Genomic DNA, 22,749 nt, shown 5'->3' with positions numbered 1-22,749 from the left:
CCTTGTTTGCCCCTTTAGATAATATTCTGGAATTCTTAACCTTTCTTTTTAATGAAGGAGCTAGTTCATTTACCGTTAAGGTTCAGCTAGTAGCAATTTTTTTATATCTGATTTGACGGTTTTTCACTTGCTTCTCATACTTTGCAAGGCTTTTATAATAGGCACACTGTTGAGACCTCTTTTTAAAGATCCTACCCCACAGTGGGATCTGAATATGGTACTGCAAGCCCTAATACACCACCCTTTTGAACCTGTAAGTAAGTGTGATCTTAAATGTCTTTCTTGGAAAGTCTTGTTCTGAGTAGCCATTACTTCAGCCAGACAAATTTATGAAATTTGGGAGTTATGATCAAAACTGCCATATCTGATCTTTCATAAGGATAGCGTTACACTATGAAGAAATGCATCCTTCCTTCCTAAGGTGGTGTCTGGATCTAACATCAACCAATCTATTAATTTGCCAGTATTTTTCCCTGAATATACAAACAAAGGAGAATACATAATTTGCTGGTTGCTCACAGGCAATTACATTTTTATTTACATAAAACAAAAGAAATCAGAACTAATGATCAATTATTTGTTTTTTACGCTGATATGAAATTGGTACTCCAATAACCAAAGTAACATTAGCTAGATGGCTAAGTGACTGCATTTCCTTGATTTACAGCACATGGGTATCACCCTACCAAGACAGTCAACCAGATCCAGGCAGCTTCCTTACTTCTTCAAGCAAGAGCATCCATGGATAACATATATGCAGCAGCATCTTGGGCTTCTCCCCATACCTTCATTACTCATTACAGATTGGATTTGGTCTCCAGAGGTAAAACATCATTTGGCTCAATGGTGCTCAGAAATATCCTTCCTTGAGTCCACCCTGGAACTAAGGTAGCTGGGGACTCCCTCCCATTAGTTCAGGATTGAATTAAAATTGACAACGCCGTAACATTCCTTCTGTGTTGTCCATTTTCATTTTTCCTCAACTACCTTTCCACCAACCCCCATCCTTATGCAATTTCTGGAAGAGTGAGTGGTTAGAGAGAGAGATGCTACTCACAACATAATTGAACTCCAGATATAGTTTCTACTTTGATATATTGATATGTATTTTTGATTTTATATATATATATATATATATATATATATATATATATATATATATATATATAATGTGTGTGTGTATGTATATTTGGATTACCTCCATTAGGTCGCAAATAAAAGATGCAGCCGGTCAAATATCAGACTCAAAACATCAGAAACAGCACTTTTGACTGCTGAAAACAGAGAAAGTGCTACACAACGAATCCCACAATCTGGAAATGTCGAATGTGTTTGAAACACCTGACATTTCCGGATGTCTCCAACCATCGTTATGCAAGAGGGTGAAGCCTCCCTGCACCCCTCACACCCCCTGCTAATTTAATATACTAACTGTGACATCACACTACAGTGAAGGAAACGTCCCGATTCCCACTGTAGTGCGATCTGCACTCGGAATGCCGAATTCACATGAGTGAATGCACACTGGCATTCGTTCATTTGAATTCACACTTGTGTTTTGAAATTTACAAATCTTGCCATTGTACTTTTGCACTTTAATATTGAGGTAAACCGTCTATTTTGATATGTATTTTTGATTCTGTGTGTGTGTGTGTGTATATATATATATATATATATATATATATATATATAAAATACACATTTTTGTATTTCTATTATAATCAGCAAACAAGGTCTGAGGTAAGTGGGGTTGGTTCATTGTGGGTAAGGGAGAAGCTCGAGAGTTCAAAGTTGCCACAAGCTTTTGCAAGGGCCAAGTCGGATCCAAGCGATTGGATCTCAACCCATTAGTTGAGGAAGAATAAAAATGGACAACACAAATGGAACATTATGGTAAGTATATAACTTCTTTTTTCTTTCCAAGCAGTATAGAGAAACTGCTGCATATGAAAAATGACCACTTTTCTTTCCTTCCCTTGATTGAAACTCGTAATTTTCCTGTGAGAAAAAGATGTCTGTCTTTAAAAATTCTGTACAGCTGTACTGCTTGTTCTTTTACAGGTGTGTAATTGTTTAATTGTGCATAAATTTCTGTCTATTTTTTAGTGGCAGTGCTGCCATCCAACAGACAGGTGCACAGAGAACAGCACCGAACCTGGTGTACACTTGGGTTCATTCGTAGCATAGCAGTCATGCCTCAAATGTGCAGCAGCTTGAGCTCTTGCCAGTGGATCAGTTTGCTAATGAAGATTGTTGAAGGACATCAGTGTTTTACTGCTGCATCGCTGCAAAGACAGGTAAACCATAACTCTTGCTGTTACGTAGTGTCTGGTGACATCTTGGTTATAGCAACAATAATTGTGTCTTTATTCGTATTTTGGGTACAAAGGTACAGCACTGATCAGAGCATGACCAGTTGCTAGCACACACTGGGTTACATTCAGTATAGCAACAACAAAAGTGTAACCATTACAAATAACAGTGGAATACTAAGGTAAATATTAACTAGTCAGAAAAAAAAGTTTTACACCATGTTAAGTTAGACATTTTACAAGCAGAATAGTGGGACTGGAGCAATAGCAAGAAAAGAATGATAATCATATTTACCCTTGGAGATTGTAGGGGTAAATACAAGGTATTTAGAAGACAGCATGAGATATGTAATGCTATAGACTGAGGAAGTGAGAAAGGTAAAAGTTGTAAGATGACAGTGAGCTACAAGAAGGAGAATTAATGTGTATATTCAAGTAAGCAGAACATAATGGTAACTAGTAGTGTAGTGATGTAAATAGGGTGATTTGGGTATATTAACCTTGTGAAGCGTAGTGTTGACTGAGTGGTATGTCTTGCATTCTGGCATTTGCTTTTATTTTGCAAAACAAATGCTGTTGAGTAGGAGCTTGAACGTTGTGTAAAGGTATGCTCAGTGATATAGTAAGGAAGGGATTTCCATAGTTTTGGAGCAAGTACAGAGAAGCTAGAGTCAGAGCTGTGTAGTTTAGTAGATGGGGTTTGGAGAGTGCAGCCTACTGTTCTCTGGTTTCTGAGGTTGTAGTGATAAGTTTCATCGCAGTTGAAGAGGGGGCATCTTGGTGGAATAATTTGAATAGCTGGGAGCCCAGGAGTAGGTTGGATCTCGCTTATACTAAGAGACAAATAAGGCATTAGTACTCAAGGTGAGAGGAATAATGGGTGAAGCAATGTATTTGATTAAGTAAGGTCTGTAGTGTTGATGTGACAAACAAGGGTAAGCCATACTCAAGTTGTGAGAGAAGGAGACATGTCCAAATGGCTGCCCCAGCTCATGATGAAAGGAACCAAGGTTTTTTCTAAACCCAGAAAAAGGAGAAGGGTGATTTTTAGATGTGCTCCTGAAGGTTAAAGGATTGCTTGAGCAAGATGCAGAGGTATCTGAATAAAGTAGTGGTGTCAATACTGTGGTTGTGCTGGTGTAAAAGTTCAAGGGAGTTGGGAACTTTTGACAGTCACTTTTTAGTGTCAAAGTGCTTAGCTTTTGGGATTCTTTGATGGTTAAATAAAAGCTTTTTGAAGGTGAATCGGGGAATTAGGTCCAGAACGTCCATTTATAGTTGTATTGTCTGTTACATGGGGCTGGATCTGTAGATAACCATGCCATCAGCATATAAGAAGATTTGTAACTGGAGTAGGTTAAGGGGTAATTTTATTTATAAAAATGGAGGAACACTAGGGGCAAGTTTCGATCCTTGTGGTATACCTGACTGAGTGTAGGCAGTGTGTAATAGAGAAGAACAGATCTTCACAGTACTGTATCTGTTAAAAAGTCTGTGAACTACTGTGTGGCTTCAGTGCTGATGCCAGTGATTAGTAGGTGGGCTAGTAATATTGAGTGGTCCATCATGTCAAAGGATCAAGTCAGGTCAGTGAAAATGCACTTGTAGGTTTACCTTTATCCATGTTAGTGAGCATGTTGTTAAGGTCCAGAGTGCAGTCAGTGTATTTCTCCTGCTCAGAAGACTGTTTGCTAGAACGCAAATTATCTTTTCTGATATATGAGGTAAGTTAGTTACACTTTTGTTTACAAATTATGTATTTAAATGTTTTGCCAAGGATAGGAAATATGAAATTGGATAGCTGGTGGAGTTAGGTTTTGGATGTTTTATGAACAAGTGTGTCAAAGGCTAGTTTATAGATTTTAGGCCTGGTTTTATTTGTCAGGCTAAGTCCAAACTTATAGTTTTGGGTGGTTGACAGTGTAGTATCTACAGTGATTGTTAAAGAATATGTGCTAAATGTTGTCATCTTTGAAAATTTCAAGATATTTTTGGTCAAGAACTTAACTTTAGAACTTTATCAGTTAGCTTGACATCTTGTCCATAGACATCTACAGCAGTGGCACCACTGCAAGTAGACATTCCCACAATTTTATGAGGACTAGAATTACAACCTGGTTCCTTAACTTTTATCATCTTATTGCAAGACTAATTTGTCTCTTCCTGTGGTAGTACTTGAAAGTGGCCCAAACCACCTGCGCACAGTAGGCCTACTTCACTGAAGGTTGAATTTTTGTATCAGGCCAAAAGGGCTAGACTTCATTCTTGAACATGATCTGATTTTTTTTTTAGATAAAGCCTTTTTTTCATTGACGCAAGCCTGAGTTTTTCAGTCGTAAAGATTCACCTAGTAGGTTTTTCTAATTTGTCTCCAAGAAGAATACTTCATTTGTTTAGCTGCAGTAACCTGTTTTTTTTTTTTTTTTTTAGAAATCAGAAATGTATTTAATTATTTTAATTGCTTAATTAGGTAGTCAGGTAAGTGGTTAGGCCATTTGACTGTTTACAGACACTGCCCATGCCAGAAGCAGCATTGAACTTTTACTTGCCATATCGTCAAACCATTTCTTTTCATTCAGAATCTTGGCTCACACAACCAGTCTTCACCTATTCCTGAACAGTTTTACTATCATTTCCAGCCAAACACATAGTTGTATGACACTGCTCACTCCCACCTCTGTACTTCTAATATAAATCTTATGATAGCCATATATATAATTGTCCTGAACCTGCTTTATACACTACCTCTGAACTATGGTATTAACATTTTCTACCCCACCTAGTACCTCCCCTTACCACCATTTCTATTGAATTTCTAAGCAATGTTCACATGATCTATTATCTGTCTGACAAACCCACTAAAATACATCTTCAAATGGTCAGTGTCCATTCTCTACTAATGCATATGTATCTTTTATACTGTAATCTTTTCCTCTGTTTTCATACAAATCTAATCTAATTAGGAACTTGTTAATGTATATTAATGTATGTTCTTGTATATTACTGAATGTCTGTCTAAAAATGTTTGTAATATATTGGAGCTTTTCTCCCCAGGCCTCCTCTGAAAAAAGTTTTTTGTCTAAACCTAATAGGACAAACTTGGGAAAAAAAATGTAGAATAATACGAGCTCATATGTAGAAATGGAATGCATTTACATCAGCGTTACGAGGCATACAACAACCATAATTGGCAGATGTTGAAATAAATTATTTGTGAGGTTACAGTGTGTTATAAAATGGTAGCAGTCCTGTGGTGTAGAGAGATAAAGCCTTTACTGCACCTCAGACAAACCTGTGTTCAACTAGAGTTATGGACATTGGAGGGGCCACACAGGTGAGTATAGGAGTGAGTTGGTGAAGTTGGCATACCCTTCTTGGAGGTGAAGGGATGGAGTGGTTTAAGAGGTAGCCTAGGTAGTATTAAGAGCCTAGTGAACTTTGTGCCCCAGGTGGTATACTGCTTGGTCGAGAGGTTGTTCATGTGAGAAAGGGTGCATTTACTTCTTGTAGGTAGCAGTTGCAAAACTTGTAATGTTGATGAGGGGGGTGGAGTTTGGGGCACACTCACGGGCAGAAGTATGATACTGCAGCAGTGTTCATGAGCTCTTCTTCAGTCCCAAGCATGGGTCTGGTAGGTCAAGGTGGGTGTAGTAGACCTGTTGAGCAAAGAGAAGAGCTGGTGACAGCTGATGGTCAGCCATGGTAAAAGAAGTGATTTAAAAGGCTGCAAAATATGTAACAGATAAATAGCTGTCTTTAATGACATTTTGAGGCATCTAGGCCCAAGATTGCGAAATAAAAACAAATGCCAGTTTGAAGTTTCTAAATCAAGTATTACCTTTTACTGAGAGAAAAATAACCAAAAAAGTATCTATCTGATGTTCAGTCTTTGTTTATTCTTGACAGATGGGAATTGGTTCCGACCCTTGGAACTGGCACAACCTTTATACAGCTCATGCCAGCCAAAAACTCTCTAGCCAAGTCTTTACCCACAATGCCCCTGTGTTCATTACATCAGATCTCATTTGCCCCTCTGTCAGCAAGACGTGTCAGCCTTCTCTCAGCTAAGTGTTGCCTTATTTTTCTACTTTTAATGAGAAAGTTAAATCTTTCACTATAAACTCCTTCCTGTTCTATCATTTTTCTTCTATCATACTTCTAAATTACTGTATATTTCCCTTCTCTACGTACTCCTTTTCTAACCCATAGGGTTTTTCTTTGTACCATTGTTGGTACTGGCCCCTTTCTACCTCAGGTAGTTTTATCTACCATCGCTGGTAGATTTCTCTCATCGTCTTTTTCTTTCCTTTTATGTGGGTGGTGGTGGTGTTTGTCTTTCAGCTTTTCCCTATAAGGGGTCGCCACAGCGGAACTCCAGTCCGCTAATGATTGGCAGTAGATTTTTTTTACGTAACGCCGAGGTGCCAGCTCGACATCCAACCTTCAATGAAGGCACACCGCTTTACGCATGTCTTTCAAACGCTACCCAACCGCGGGGAGGACATGCAGACTATACACAAAAGGCACTCCCAAGCCAAGCTGAGAATCGAACTGGAGAACCCCTTGCTGTGAGGTAACAACGCTATCGCTGTACCACCACGGAACTGTGGGTGTAGGACTGTTTTTTGTTTTTTTTTTTTTTTGGGGGGGGGGCGTATTTTTATTTTCACCCTTCATTTTTGGATACGTCTGACAAACCAACCATGACTGAAAAATCTCCTGACAAACCCCTTAAGGGTACATCAGGTTTCAATCATTATAAAGACTGTGATAGGAAGATGACCAATTCTGATGGGCATCTTTCTTGTGTATACTGTTAGGGACACCTCATTTGGAACTGGACTGTGAAATTTGTAAGGAGTTCAAAGAACCTTGCCAGAGCGTCAGACCAAGCTGTTGCTCAAAGGTCTCCTGAAATCCCCCTTCAGTGAAGCCTTGTCCAAGGCAGACATAAAACAGGATCCTTCAAAAAAGAAAACCCTGTCTGTACCAACGTTGCCTTCGGTTCTAGAGGATCCCAAACGGAAATCTTTGGTTCTGCATTCTTCAGAACCAAAGACCAAGGCTCCTAGATTACAAACTTGTGACTCCTCGGCACCATCAACCTCTAAGGTACTGTCCGCTGCCTTGTCAATGCCAACGTCTGTGGTTACTGGCTCTGCACCGACTTCACCTATTTCAGTGCAGCCTGCTACATCAGCACCAGTGAAATTTCAATCTACCCTCTCTGCGCCGAGACCTATATTAGAAGTGCCCAGGACAAAATATTCTCCTACGATAGATCCCTATGTAGGACAAGTACTAAGTCAATTTTTAGAATGCACTTGGTCTCCTTTGGCCCTTTCGGTAAGGTCCTCTAGGAGTGTCTCCACACTGGATGTCATTAGATTGCCCCTTCTCATCCCCTTTCCCATCCGGATCAGGGATCTTTTCTCCTGGGACTCCTAATTATCATGTTCCAATTACAACTGCAGTTTCGGAGCACAGCACATCGATACCCCCAGTACCTGCTGTCTGGATGCCAGAAGTTGCTCTGGCCTTTTCTGTTCCTGCTTCGGAGCCAGCTGAGTTTCTGGGGCAAAACTCCTCTGTCTGTTCTGTTGTTCCCAGGTTGGCAGACAGTTTGGGTGTGGTGCCGATCTCTGTTCCAGAAACCTTGGCGGTTGCGTGTCCTTCCCTGGCTCCAACCTTGGAGGGTGGCTCCTCAGAGCAGTGTGTGACCTCGGTTCTGAGGTGGTCTTTCTCAGTTCTGGGCTTCTACTTCTGTTCAGGGGTGTGCTGCCTTTGGGTTATGGAGAGGGTCTTAGCCTCTTCAGGCTCCCAACTGGTCGCACCCACATCTCAGTGCCACGTTTCCCTTTCTTCTGGTTCAGAGTTGACACCTATCTCTACAACAGGACAACAAGCATCAAAGCTTCAAGTTACCCATGTACAGGGTCCTTCTAAAGAGTCCTCCCCAGAGATTCCCACTGAGGAGCCACCCCAAAAAAGAACTTTCCAGAGGAAACATCTGGATTCCCCTGAAGAATCCGTCACTGAAGACATGGATTTCGATGAAGGTGAGGGTTCCCCACAGTCAGCCTCTGAGATTTTGAAACAGAGGGGTAACTGGAAGTCCCAAGACCCATCCTCAGAGGAAGCAGTGTATTTGCAAAGATTTAGTGCTCGGCCATCTATATCCTGGGTATCCGCACCCACTCATGACCTGGTAAAACTAATCATACAGTGGGCTTGGAAGGTGCCTGATGCCATAGAGCTAATCCCCCAGAGACAGGACAAAGTATTATCCCCACCGGAAGACCACCAATATTGGGCAAAGGGTTTGTCAGTAGATGCCATAGTGGTGCCGACAGCTACTAAAAAGGAGCCAGCCAAAGAAAGTCCCTCTGTTCATCCTCCTAACAGGGAGTCCATGATGATGGACAGGTTTGGAAAGCGGGTCTATGCTTCATCGACCTTCACGCTTAGGTCCTTGAATTTTATGGCACTTTTTACAAGACTCCAGAGAGACCTGATTAAGGAATTGTCAGAAACTTTAGCTGGGGCTGTGTCCAGCAAGGTACAAGGTAAAGTTGCCTTGCAGCTAGCCACTCTGGAGTCTATTTCGAACTCGCTCATGTGACTCATTGCCCATGCAGTCAAAGGGATGACCAGGGCAGCTGGTTCCGGTGTTGCCATTAGGTGACATGCCTGGATGCGCTTGTGTAACTTTGCAGAGCCCTTCACGTCTTCCTTTGTCAACGCTCCATTTGATGGTTCTTTCCTGTTTGGCCCTAAAATTAAGGACACACTCACCAGATGTGAAAAGGATGGTAAGACCCTGTCTGCTTTGGGCATTCGTTTTTCTACTCTTCAATTATCCTTCTCCAGGAATTAGAGGAGTGGGAAAATGTGGTTCAGAAAGTCTCGGGGTCCTTTCCATGACAAAAGTGGCAGTGGTTTCCCTCACTACAGAGGTGGGAGCTCAGATGGAAGACAGTGACCCCAAGACAGAGGTGGCCCGCAAAACTAGGAGTCCAGAGATTCCTTTCCTGAACAGCCCTACCAGCACTCCTGAAAGGAGGCCTGATTGCTTACTTCTGGAAGCAGTCGGGGGAAGACTTTTTCTGCACCTTTCAGCCTAGCATCAGGTAACCAATTCATGGGTGCAGAAAATCATTGCTAGAGGCTACAGTATCCCTTTCAGTATAATTCCCCGCTCAAAGGAAAATCCTGGTTGTTCCACCACATCAAAGGGATTAAGCCGTCCAAGAGATACACAGGCTGTTTTAAGAGTCATTCAAGAAGTCCCACCAGACCAGGTAAAATCCAGATTCTTCTCAAGATTCTTTTTAGTGCCAAAAAAAGACAGCGGACTGGAGGCCAATGCCAGACATCAGCCTTTTAAACAAACTTGTTCAGCAGACAAAATTCTGCATGGTCATGGTTCAGTCTGTCTTTCCTTTTCTGGAGAAAGATGATTGGATGTGCTCTATAGACATTCAAGATGCGTATTATCACATAAAAATAGACAAGCGCTCAAGGTTTCTCTGCTTTCGGCTGGGAGCCAGTAATTTCCAGTTCAGAGTGCTACCATTTGGTCTCACCACAGCCCCCAGGGCATTCACGAAATGTACGGCGTCCATCACGCCCCACTTGAGATTACATGGATTCTGGGTGTTTCTTTATCTAGATGAGTAGCTTCTCACCACCCCCACCAGGCATCTGCTGATGCACAACTTGGACTTTGTTACACATCTGTTCAGACAGCTCGACATAACAGTAAACTACAAAAAATCTCAGCTGTACCTCATTCAAGACTTGGAATACATCGGGGCATGACTCGATACAGTCTTCTGCATAGCCTCTCTATCACTTCACAGGCTTCACAAAATAAGATGCCAAGTTCAATGGCAGCAGCTGTCACCTTAGTTCTTATGGCACGGTCTCATATGAGAATACTTCAATGGATTCTAGCCTCACAATGGTCCATTCTTACTCACCATTAAGTCACCCCATTTTAATAACACAAACTTGCAAGAAAGACCTGTTTTGGTGGATGGAGTAAGAAGAGCTCATGATGGGGCGACCCTATGTTCCCCCCAACCAGAGGCTGTAGTGACCACTGACACCTCCCAGATGGGGTGGGGGGGGGCATTCTCTGGGAAAGACGGTCCAAGGTACTTGGTCTCCCAAGAGGCCTACTTGCACATCAGTGTCTTGTAGATGAGAGCAGTGCTCTTAGTGTTGCAAGCCTTTCAGAATGTTCTTCCTCCGAGAACGATTGCAGTCCAGTCGGACAACATGTCAGTAGTCTGGTACATCAAGCCAGGGGGAACCAAATCCCAACCCCTCTGCCAGGAAGCTCTTAGAGTTTGGCAATGGCAAATATCTTCCAACCGCTTTCTTGTGGCAGCACACATCCTGGTGAGTTCCAGTGTGATAGTGGATAAGTTGAGCAGACAAATATTACTGCCTCATGAGTGATCTCTGAGTCCCGAAGTGGCAAAACAGGTATTTCACCGATGGGGCGAACCTTGCTGTGACCTTTTTGCCTCCCTGATAAACAACAAATGCAGCAAATACTTTGCCCTACTCCCTCCACAGGGAGAGTCCCCAGAGACGCTCTCTTTCTAGATCGGCCCCCGGGTCTCCTTTATGCATTCCCCCAATTCTCCTCATTACCCTTCTTCTGAAAAAAGAGAAAAGGTTGCAATCCAGAGTAGTCCTCATTGCTCCGTTCTGGCACAGGCAAGTTTGGTTTCCCTTCCTATGGCATGACTTGGTTCACCGACCTTGGATTCTGGACCCAGGTCCAGATCTACTCTCACACTCCCAAGGGCAGTTACACCCGGACCTTCAATCCTTCAAGCTCACGGCTTGGTTTCTCCAATCCCAGTAATCACCAGGCAATCTACTATTACTTCCCCAGTCCAAAAAATTCTTCTGGCTTCTCATAGCCCATCCACCAGGAAGTTATATGACAGCAAATAGAACAGATTCTCCCTTAGAGCTTCTGAGAATAATCTAGATCCCTTTTCAGCTTCTGTTGAAAAAATCTTAGAATTTCTGGCAGATCTTTTTAGTCAAGGACCTCTACTGTCACATTTACTCTAGCAGCTATCCCTAATTTTCACAATGGTTAAGGTGACCACTACCTAATCTCCCATCACTTATGTAAAGTTTTTTTCTTAAAAGAAAAGGATCCATTACCACCATGGGATCTTACTTTCATTTTGCAGCATTTGGTGTTACCTCCCTTTGAGCCAGCAGCCACATGTCAACTCAAATTCCTCTCCTGGAAAACCCTTTTTCTAGTTGCCATTACCTCCACCAGAAGGGTTTCAAAAAAACAGGAACTTTGTGCAAAACTGACATATATAATCTTCCTTATGGATAAAGTGTCCTTGAGAACTAATCCTCCTTTCTTCTTCTCCAAATCAAACATCATTCATTCCATTCATGTACCAGTTTTCTTTCCAAGTTTCTCTAACAAGGGTGAGTACTGTCTACATATGCTACACGTTCACAGACAGCTGAGATTTTATCTGGACAGGACTAAGGATGGTAGATCTTCAGGTGAACTGTTTGTTTCCTCTTCGGGACCAAGGATTAGTAAACTGGTCTCCAAGATGACCCTGTCGAAATGGCTAAGAGATTGCATCACCTTTATTTATGATCATAGCAACTGACTTGAAACTGTAGTTTTATTGGCCACTAGGGGTCATTTCCATAACTCCTTCATTTGTCCTCAGAGGAGTGGTTTAAAGGCAAGGCTTTGTAGTTAGTTTATTTTTTCATTTTTTTTCCTGTTCTTTTCCAGCCCAGCCCCTGCTATAAAAGCTTTTAGCCCTGAGATTTATTTAGCCAGCCAGCCCAGGGCTGCTACATGCTACCCTACACTTGCTAGCTAGTTTAAGCCAGTTAAGCTATTCTTAAACTATTAGAGGGCCTCTTCAAATTTTTCCTCAAAAGTACCCTTCCTCGAACTATACTACTGATCCTACTACTGATCTCCTATAATTAAAAGATCATTCATAAATTACCTGCTCCTGTAAGGGTATACTCAACCAGAATGATGGGCACTTCAGCTGTGTTTCTTTCCAAGGCTTCTCTGGATGAAATATGTGCGGCAGCCACTTGGGCAATGCCTCATACCTTTATCACTTGCTACAAATTAGATATGATCTACAGGGGAAGAGCATCATTTGGTCCTATGGTGCTCAGAAATATCCTTCCATAAGGCCACCCAGGGTATAGTTTGCTGGGGACTCTTGTCCCATCTGTCAAAAATAAACAAAGATTGACAACATCAGATAAAGAAGTTATGTATTCACCATAACATTTCATCTGTATTGTCGATCTACATTCATTCTTGATATCCCTCCCTCCTTTCAGATATCTTGGAGGATCGTACCCTTGTCCTGGGTTTATGCTAGGGTTTTTACCTCAGACATGGCTTTCCTCTCTATTATTATTATTATTAGTAGCAGTAGTATTATATCAGATACTTCGTCTTGCTGCAATTTTGCAAACTCAGTTTGAGGTAATGAGCACAGGGGCCTTGTGGGTAGAGACTTGGCTTGAGAGTTTTTGGCTGGCACGAGCTGTGTAATGGCTGAGTTGGTTCTGAGAGTCGGAACCAATTCCCATCTGTCGAGAATGAACGAAGATAGATAACACAGATGGAAAGTTACAATGAGTACATAACTTTTTTTTCTGTAAAATCACAAATGAGCATAAGACTAGTGAGTTGTCTAAACCAAGCAGGTGCAGTAATTCAGTTTTTCATTGGACTTCTAACTCCTGCACAGGCTATATGCTGACAGCACAGTCTGCCTTTGAAAAAGAATTGGATGGGTATTTACATATTCACCCCTGGTATAATTGTCTTGGCCCTCACTGAAGAGAGAGACAAGGCCCTAAGGCTTGGTATTGTCAAGGTGGAAATGACCTCATAACTTGGTTGCCTTGTTAACGCCTGCGGTCCACATAAAAAAGTGTCTCTCTCTCTCTCTCTCTCTATATATATATATATATATATATATATATATATATATATATATATGTATGTGTATATATATATATATATATATATATATATATATATATATGTATGTATATATATGTATATATATATATATATATATATATGTACACACACACATATATATATGTACATATGTGTGTATGTCGCAGAGCCCATTGCAAAAGACGATATTTAAATTTAGTTCAGCTTTTTCTCCAGAAGACATTAGTGAGAAGAGTTCCCCCACCCCCAGTATAGAGCAGATTTGGACATAAATTATATAAGTAATATGCAGACTTCCACTCCTCAGCAAACAGAGCCCCTTGTCATGTTAGACCTGTAAGTAACAAAATATAGCAGAGTCACCACTATTTCCAGAGACGGACTTCAGCCAGTCTTACATTCAGGCATTTTCCCAGAAGTTAGTACTCTTACTAGTGTAAAATCAAACCAAGACTTACTGAAGTATCCCTTTACTCCTTTCCAGCCATGCACTGTGTTACAATTAATATATGTGAATTAAACTATGACTGTGAAAGTAATACGAATGGAGAAAATATATTAGCATATATGGCGAATGTGATAGTGAGATGGCATACATTAATGTAATCTGAAAATAAGTATTTGAATTATATTATTGTATTACTTAGGAGAAGATGACAGAAAAATGTGCTCACTGTACTGTTCTGGGATAATATTCTTTTTGTGAGTTATCTGAGTCTTGCGTCAGCCTTTGTATCTGCACTGATTGCAGACGGAGGTATGCTAAAAGATGCTTTGGTGAACCAGTGTATTGACCTAGGGTTTGCATGGAGGCTTCCCTATAAAAGGGCTATAGAAGAAGCAGACTTACCAAGGACAGTGCTAAAAACAAGTGTGTAATGCAGGGAAATGAATGTTTTGTATCTGAGTGGTTTAAATATAAATGCGTGAATTAAGAGCCTAAACAAAAAGCTTCACTTCCTGGAAGCTCTCTCTACCCTAGAGAATGCTGATGTCTGTGCAGTCTCAGAGACGTAGTTTAAAGCCACAGACAGCACACCAGCAGTGCAGGATTGTAATGCCTTCCACACATTTAGACCAGCTACTTCACAGGCAGGGACTAAAGGTGGAGGTGTGTCTATTTACATCAAAAATAAATATACTTCAAGGCTGGTCAAATAGGACAATGCACTTGAGCTGCTCCATGTTCAAATCACCTTAGGTAAAATCCAGTACCACTTCCTTGAAAGCTTTAGGTCCCCCTCTATGACCCAGGAAATCCATGCCATGTAGTTAAACTTATTAGAAACACTAACCATCCAACCCAATACCATATTCATGGGTGATTTTAATTACCCAACTATTAACTGGGAATCCTGTACGAAGTCAAACGCACACGCACAGAGATTCCTAGATTTTGTAAACACAAACTCCCTGGACTCAGATAATCAATGCACCAACTAGGGGTACAACCATATTGGATCAGGTCCTCACTAATATGGGAGAGTGCTGCACACCGCCTACTGTATTGCCTTCTCTGGTAAGGTCAGACCACAAAATGGTTTTCTTTGAAGTAAAAGTCAAACCTGGACCACCCCCCAGCTAAACCGTGAATATTCTAACCTCCTGCTATTAAGTGAGAACCTGGAAAAAGTTCAAGACCTTATAAACACTGAGAGCAGTTTTGGGTATGCAGAACTGTTCATAGAAACCCTGCACAAGCATGTTAATAGATGTATAGAGGCAGCTGTACCTACCAGGAAGAAGTACAGAACTAACTCATAAAACAAACCACCCTGGTGGAATCACAAAATCAATGTGATGTATAACAGGAGGAAGAAAATCATGCAAAAAATTAGGAGGTGCAGCACCCAGCAGGATAAAAGCACTCTCATTAAACTAAACAAACAGCTCCGAGGACAAATGAAGTCTACCAAAGCCAAATCTGAGGAAAGTTTGGCCTCCCCAGCCAAGGACAACCACAAAGCATTCTTTAGCTATGTCCGCAACCTCAAATGCTATACACAATTGTGTTCAGTGCTCATTGGAAATAGAGCCACCTAAACTGAGCCAGAAGATATAGCAGTCCTCTTGGCTGATAATTAAGCTGCAACTTTACTCCTCTCTCCCATTCAAACTTCCCTCAGGAAGTATCAAATGTAACTCCCCCTACTATCACTAGGGAACAGGTAATTAATGCTCCGTCTAAGACCAAAAACACTGCTTCAGTGGGCCCAGACAATATCCCAGGATGCCTTTTAAGTAGTATGAAACATGACCTATCAGGGCCTCTGGAATTACTATTTAACCTATTTAACTGTAGCCTCCAAACAGAATAGATGTTGTGCCTCATGAATGGAGAAAGGCAACAGTCATCCCTCTGCACAAAGGTGGGCTATTTACAGACCCTAGAAACTACAGACCCATAAGTCTCACTAATCTTGTATGTAAAGCCGTGGTAAGAGTGATCATGGAAGATGATCAGTAGAGGTATAGTAAATCTCCAGACACTGGACCCAACCCAGTTTGGTTTTGTAGAGGGCAGATTATGCCTACTCAGCCTGGTGCAGTTCTTTGGGAAGTTCACCAAAGCAGTGGATCAGGGTAAAATCATTCATGCTACCTACGTTGACCTGTCTAAGGGATTTGACACAGTACCCCATTCGGGCATTGTTGACAAACTCAGGAGGTTAGGTACAAACCCGTATGTTACCTGGTGGATAGCCAACTGGCTCACAGACAGGACCCAGGAAGTTAGAATTGGGGAGCCCACCTCTACAAAGAGGCCAGTCACGAGTGGAGTGCCTCAGGGATCAGTCCTTGCACCCTCCTTTTTGGCATTTACTTCTCAGAAGTCAAGGCCAATGTCAGTGGTCTCTGGCTGACTAGATTTGCAGATGATTGCAAATTCAGAGCTGTCATTGAATCTCACGCTGACACAAATGTTCTCCAGGAGAGGCTGACACAAACAACTGGTGTCAGTGTCATGGACTAAAACTAAATGCCGGGAAATGCATAATAGTATCTTTTGGGACGTCCTCAATCCCTGGTAACTATCATATTGACAACACACCCCTTAGAGTTGACCCAGTAGTCAGGGACTTAGCGACACAGTAATCTAGCCTTTGATCATCATGTGTCTACAGTGGTGAGGAAATCATTCTATGTTGCTCAACTTATTAAACAAAGGTATAGCATCCAAGTCCAAGGAAATCATTGTTAGACTGTATTTGGCATTTATCAGATCTGTCATAGAGTACAATGCCCCCTTTGGTATGTACCTAACCAGGCATATCCAAGAACTGGAACGTCCACAGAGGTTCCTCTCTAAAAGAACACAGGGCATAAGTACTATGTCCTATGCAGACCGCTTCAAGGCCCTATCCCTGTATTCAGTCTCCTACAAGCTTTTGAGGGGAGATCTATGCCTGGCATACAGGGCATTGTCAGGTCCCACTCTGGACCACCTGCATATCCACAAAACAAACAGTACCAGAATTCACCATTCTAAAGACTTAAACCTTGCCTGTCATATAAATAGGACCTGCTGGAAAGATAGGTATGTATACCAGAGACTACACCATCTATGGAACAGGCTCCCTATCCATGTGAAGCAGAGTTCCTCCCTAATCCAATTCAAGTGCAACTTGGACAATTGGATGGAAAACTGGAAATTCATCCTTGGTTTGGCACCTGTGTCCGATGAAGACAGGTAACCTGTAAATAGTTAATCTCCCAGGCCCATGCTTACACTTATCAAGGGTATCAGAACTCATCAGAGATTTGGGATACATGGCTAGGCTTACAAAGGCTTTTGTTGTCATTAGCCTAGTAAACACCTATGAACCTAACGGAGACTTTGTAGGGAAGATAGCTTTTTGGAGATGTATACAGTAGTATTCTCAAGACTTGAGGAGTAATATTTACTACTTTCAGCCTGTACTTGTTAAGCAGGGATACCGTGAACTCACTTGGGAAATGTTAGCTTTAAATGTCAATTTTCTTTGTTTTGCAGATCTTGGCCCTGCGCTTGCTGCAGTCAGTGCTTCCTTCCTGGGATAAATGTGAAAGATCAAAGGATATGAAATTCTTGGTAGAAAAGTTGTTTGGATTTCTTGGTAGCCTCTTGAGTACCTGTTCATCTGATTTACCTTTGCTTAGAGGTAAGTTTTGTTCATTTTTTGGGTCATTTATTTTGCCAGACCTGAAGTTTAATTCATGCCACTGTGCGTATAGTTAATGAGAGTTGATTTTGTGTCCAGAACTTTACTGTTTGGCAGGTGTGTGCTGTAAGTAAACTGAAAATGCAGTAACGTAGATACCAAGACAGTATCTTAATGCACCTTTGCTGAATGCCATTTAAAGTCAAATCCAACATTTTCAGTGCTTTGATGGTTGCATGTTAGAGTAACCTTACAATAGTTGTGGGTTTTTCACTGTTTTTAAATATTTGTTAAATATGTTATGTTCACACCATTAAGAAAAACAGCAGAAGTGTGTACTGCTTAGTTTTCCCAGATGCTGAAGGTTTCCAACCTTTTGTATCTTTCTGGTGAATGTTAGCTGTGATATTCATCATTTGTTTCCTTTAACGTTTCCCCAGTGCATGTTTAGACTTAACTGTTTATAGTTTATTTTGCAACTGCAAACATTTTCGTCCGTCTCCCAGCCAAGTATTTAACTGTCTACTGGTTGTTCTGTTGACTCTCTTTTGGAAGAGGCTTGTTCCCTACACCTTATCACTATGACTTGCCTGTTGTCATCGTCAGCCCTCACTCTCTTGTCCTTTTCGTGTACCCATTGCCCTTTTCTTGCAGAGTTTATTCTCCAGTTGTCCTGTTCTATATTGCTTCTGCTTTGTTTACTGAGATGAACATTTTCTAGCACTTGTCACAGCGTTCAGGACAGGGATTCACCTGGAATAATACAAAGAAAGCAGTGCCTTCCTGTCACAGAGCTGAGGGATTATTTTGCATGTCTTTATTATATGCAATAGGAGACTCGCTTTTTTATATTTGATAGTATCTTTAGTGACAAAGAATGATTTTGTAGATGTTTAGGAAAACAAAGTTAAGGAAAATAAGTATACATGTTTAAACGTTGTTGCAGTTGTGTTAAGTAAATTGTGGTTTATTAAATAATTGCTCATGGTCATGTATTTGCAGAAGGACCTCAGAGGCGACGAAAAGGGAGACCGCAAGCTTCTCTGACTGCAACTCACAGCAGTACATTAGCAGAAGAGATTGTGGCTTTGTTGAGGACCTTGCATTCATTGAGCCAGTGGAATGGGCTAATAAATGAATACGTAAATGACCAACTCAACTCTGTCACCTTTATGCTTGCAGGAAGGCAAACTGAATCAGTAGGTTGATGTTTATTAATTAATTTTTCTTGTTTGCTCAGACGTTTGCTTAATACATTCTGAGTGTAAGAATGTCTGGAAATTTAGTTTTAATAGACATATGGAAAATGCTTTTAAACCTGTTTGGATATGGGCACCATTTCATCAGTTATTTACTTCAGAAAAATTACTTCTGTTATGGAAGTACATTATTTGTCATGCTGTGTAATTCCATTGCATTTTTTTAGCTGGTATGTTTTCTAACTGAATTCACCGCTCTTTCAAACTTGAAGTAATCTGGTACCTAGCTAAGTATATTTTTTTGGCACTTGACACATTTTTTGAACTTTGTTAATCGGATACATGAACTGGTTCAAGGGCAGTGTTCTGCCACAACCTGGGCTTGCAGGAAAAACCTTGCAAATATGCAATCAGAGCAGGCACATAAAATATCTAGAAAATGTATCAGAAAATTCAAGCACACAGTATAGCTACAAGAAATAAACATAACTGCAAGCACACTGTATAGGTACAATTAATATACAGAAGTAATTACAGAGAAGTAATAAAGATAACTTGCTTTAATGTGCAAACAGTAACTTTTCTTTCATTTGTGATGAGCAGAGAAAGTCGTAGGCCTAAGCACTTATAAGAGTAAACTTCATTGCAATATATGTTAGCTGTAGTATTATGTTGAATAGCTTTTAGAAGACCAGCTAAAGTAAATTTATTTTGTAAGGATATATATTCTGGCTACAGCCAAATTTGGAGTGAAGTGCATGTTCAGTATATTGGTAGATACGTAACTGGGAAAATAGCTGAGCTCATTAAAACATCTGCATCATTGTTTAAGCTAGATGTGCTTTCATATTCTTTTTGAATCAAAGCAGGCTGTTGGCGTTAAATAAACATATTTGGGTGAGTACTTCAACAGTTTAAACACAGTTGGAATATTATCATGGTATACATATCAAAATGTAAATGTCATTAAACAAATCATATAACTCACAGACTTGCCCAATCTTATGCTTATGTTAAACTGTAGCTTGTGTAGATATTTAGTAAATATGGAGTTTGTTTGGCCAGTTGATCCATGTAGTCTGTTCAGGCACAGCCTGCATGGGGCCATTGTTGGACTTAGTATGCACAAGACAGAGAATAGTGGGTGATAACTGGCAATGCACCAAAACCCTATTAAGTTGCAAGCAGTGGGCGCAAAAGAGATTAGGTGAATGTTGCCTATGGAAAATGGCTTTAGAGATGTGGAATGACATGACATTTCACTGTTGCAGAAGCTGCCAGAGCTTGTATAGGAAGTTGGAAAATATCAGATATAATTTTACTTCTGCACGTTTTAAGTCTGGGACCAGATTTTTTGACCAGAGGTAGTCTCACTCCTTTTGTGGACTTTTTAATACATGTCCCAGGCAATTATGTGGATGCCCCACATGTACTAGATTGGACACAGCACAGTAGAAGTTTGTGCCAGTAGACATGAGGGTCATTCTAGTTACCTTCAAGTTGCAGAAGGCAAAACTGTGCATATACATGTAGCAACTGCTTGGTATTTTTGACCTTCTTCAAGCCCATGGATGTATTGCTCAATTGGAGGGTACCCCTATGCATGTAACAGTAGTTTAGATTATTTGGTGTCTTCTTCAAGATGAGTGATGTAATGCTTGCTAGAGAATGCCATTTAGTAACTCTGTATTTTACTAGGAGATTTTGACTCTTATGTGAGGAGGGATTGAGTTGCGTGTAGTGTTCTGATTGGGACTAACAGGCTAACTAATCAGAACCTGACTGGGAAATTTCTTATTGGACTTCTGTGCTAGTTGTGGATTGTTCATTGAGTACCATGTTCAGATACAAGGATGCTCATAAGTGTAGTTGATACCAGTGTTTCTTGGTAGAGGAACTGTGATGACCAGCTTTGTAATCTTGTCATCAGACCTGAGGCTTGACACTTGAGTAAAAAGCAGGTGCTGAACTGTCATCTGATCACCACTTGGTGCTGAGTTGAGTCAAATGACAGCAGTGGTAATCTCTCTTTTCTGTAGGGTTACAACTTCTTGATTGATGAGCTTGTCTGTGTCCCATTCAGATCTGTTGCTTTAACATAGTTTGTATTGTGGGAAATGCTGTTCTTTGCAGCCATCGCCACTTTTTTTTTCAGGTTTTCAGAGGTTTTGACCTTTATGTGTAGGAAACCCTGTACATGCTTGCTCAAGGGTTGGGTGTATATTAAGACCAACCCTCATTTTCACCCTGAAGTGTTCTGAATTTCCCTTACAAGAGGCTATTAGTCTCCATGGGACAAAAGTCAGAGTAGTGAGAAAGCCTTCTGAACTCTGGATGTGCTGTGCAAGTTTAGTTTACGTATGTGTGTGTCTATATATTTTTTTTTTGTTTGTTTTGTTTTGTTTATTAATTCCTTTTCATTTGATTAATTACACTTAAAACAGTGCTATCATCATGAATGGTGTATTACAAGGAAGACACCAATCCAAACTACTAACAAGTTGACAGAAAACACCAGGAAGGACCCTGTTGACCAGAGACGGTAGAGTCAAATATACAGACCAGATACATGAATTTGACCTAGGTTTCGTCTTTATTATACAGACTTCTTCAGAATATGAACACATTTAACCACTCCATTGATGTTATATACACTCATACACTACAACAAATACATCCCACCCCTTCAATTACCCTATCAGACAAAGCTCAATCTAACAGGCATATCCTAAATCTAACTTCATTAACCCTTCGAAGTAAAAAAAACTATACTTTCAATCCATCTACACAATATTGTGTTACATATCAAAATGTGTTAAATACACAAAATGTAAATGTAAAATACATTTTCATATACAATCAACTAAACACTGTTTGACACCCAATGTTCTTAAATTACATAACAAAATAATATCATAATGCCTAAAAAACAACAATAATAGTTAATCATATAAAAAATATCAAATTAACTTTCACGAATTTTGTTAAGAAATTTTTAAAAAATTTAAAAAATTATTTTTGGAAAACACCATTCCATAACAATAAGAAATAATAAACTTTCTTAAAATCTTTTTATAAATAACATTTTCAACCCAAGATGTGTTTTAATTTTAATAGGGGCAATATGCTTATGCTATCATTAATTCCTGGAAATACTGTAGCATTTAATGCCAATTGCCATCTCATTTCACAAATATCAAGATGCACATCCAATACTGCACCCTGACCATCCTTTTTTATTTGCTGTATTACACAAAATCTAAATCTGTGCTCTGGATGTTGCTCTATGTGCCTAACTAGGGCATTAGTATTTTTCATGTGCCTATTATCCAGGATGTGTTCGCTAACTCTATCCCCGAACATCCTACAGGTTTAATTGCACAAAGGTTTGGACAACATTCAATTTAGGCCAATTGTTGAAATTGTTGATGGGAAGAGGGCAAAAACATTTTTTATCAGTAAATTCTTGGATTATCACCTGCAAGGTGGTTTGAAAGTGTTTAGATACATAACGAAGGACTCCTGGGATTTTTGAATAAATTAAAGGTAGTTCAAATTAGTGACCACACAGTGTTATTAACGATTGATGTGTGTAATTTATTTTCGGTCATTCCAAATGAAATAGGGTTGCAATGGTTAGAGCAACAATTATATAAAACTGGTGTATATGAACAGGACCGTATAAATACTTTTGTTACCTTAATGGAGGTTGTATTGAAGAACAACTATATTTATTTTGAGGGCCAGTATTACAAACAAAAAACTGGAGTAGCAATGGGAGCTGCGTGTGCTCCTATTTATGCGAATTACATTATGGCCTACTTGGGAGCAAGAGTATGTTTTCACCAGTGAGTATATGAAGTATATACAACAATACACCCATTTTTGGATGACATATTTGTGGTATGGGATGGGCCATTTGAGGTCATGAAGGCCTTTATAGATTATATTAATTGTACAGTACAATTTTTTAGGTTCACCTATGAATATAGTAGTGAGGAAATTTCATATTTAGATGTAAAATTGAAGGTCAATCGTGTGGAAAAATGTTTGGTTTCTGGTATATACAGAAAGCCTACCTTTTC

The 22,749-nt window shown here is 40.2% G+C and overlaps 1 protein-coding gene across 1 annotated transcript in view; it reads left to right on the top strand.

Annotated features, from left to right (window-relative positions):
- The window catches only part of HERC2 (HECT and RLD domain containing E3 ubiquitin protein ligase 2), a gene marked incomplete in the record, with an annotated part of 3,551,743 nt that overhangs the window by 1,833,996 nt on the left and 1,694,998 nt on the right, over positions 1–22,749 (top strand). The window contains 3 exon segments of the mRNA XM_044072055.1: positions 2,107–2,297; positions 17,318–17,465; positions 18,468–18,664. Of these exon segments, the coding sequence (XP_043927990.1) occupies positions 2,107–2,297; positions 17,318–17,465; positions 18,468–18,664 (536 nt within the window).

This window comes from Protopterus annectens, chromosome 5.part0, assembly GCF_019279795.1.
Source record: "Protopterus annectens isolate FY-2018-M chromosome 5.part0, PAN1.0, whole genome shotgun sequence".
Lineage (NCBI taxonomy): Eukaryota > Metazoa > Chordata > Ceratodontiformes > Protopteridae > Protopterus > Protopterus annectens.
The sequence above is the reverse complement of the archived record's forward strand: the minus strand, read 5'-3'. Positions and strand labels throughout refer to the sequence as shown.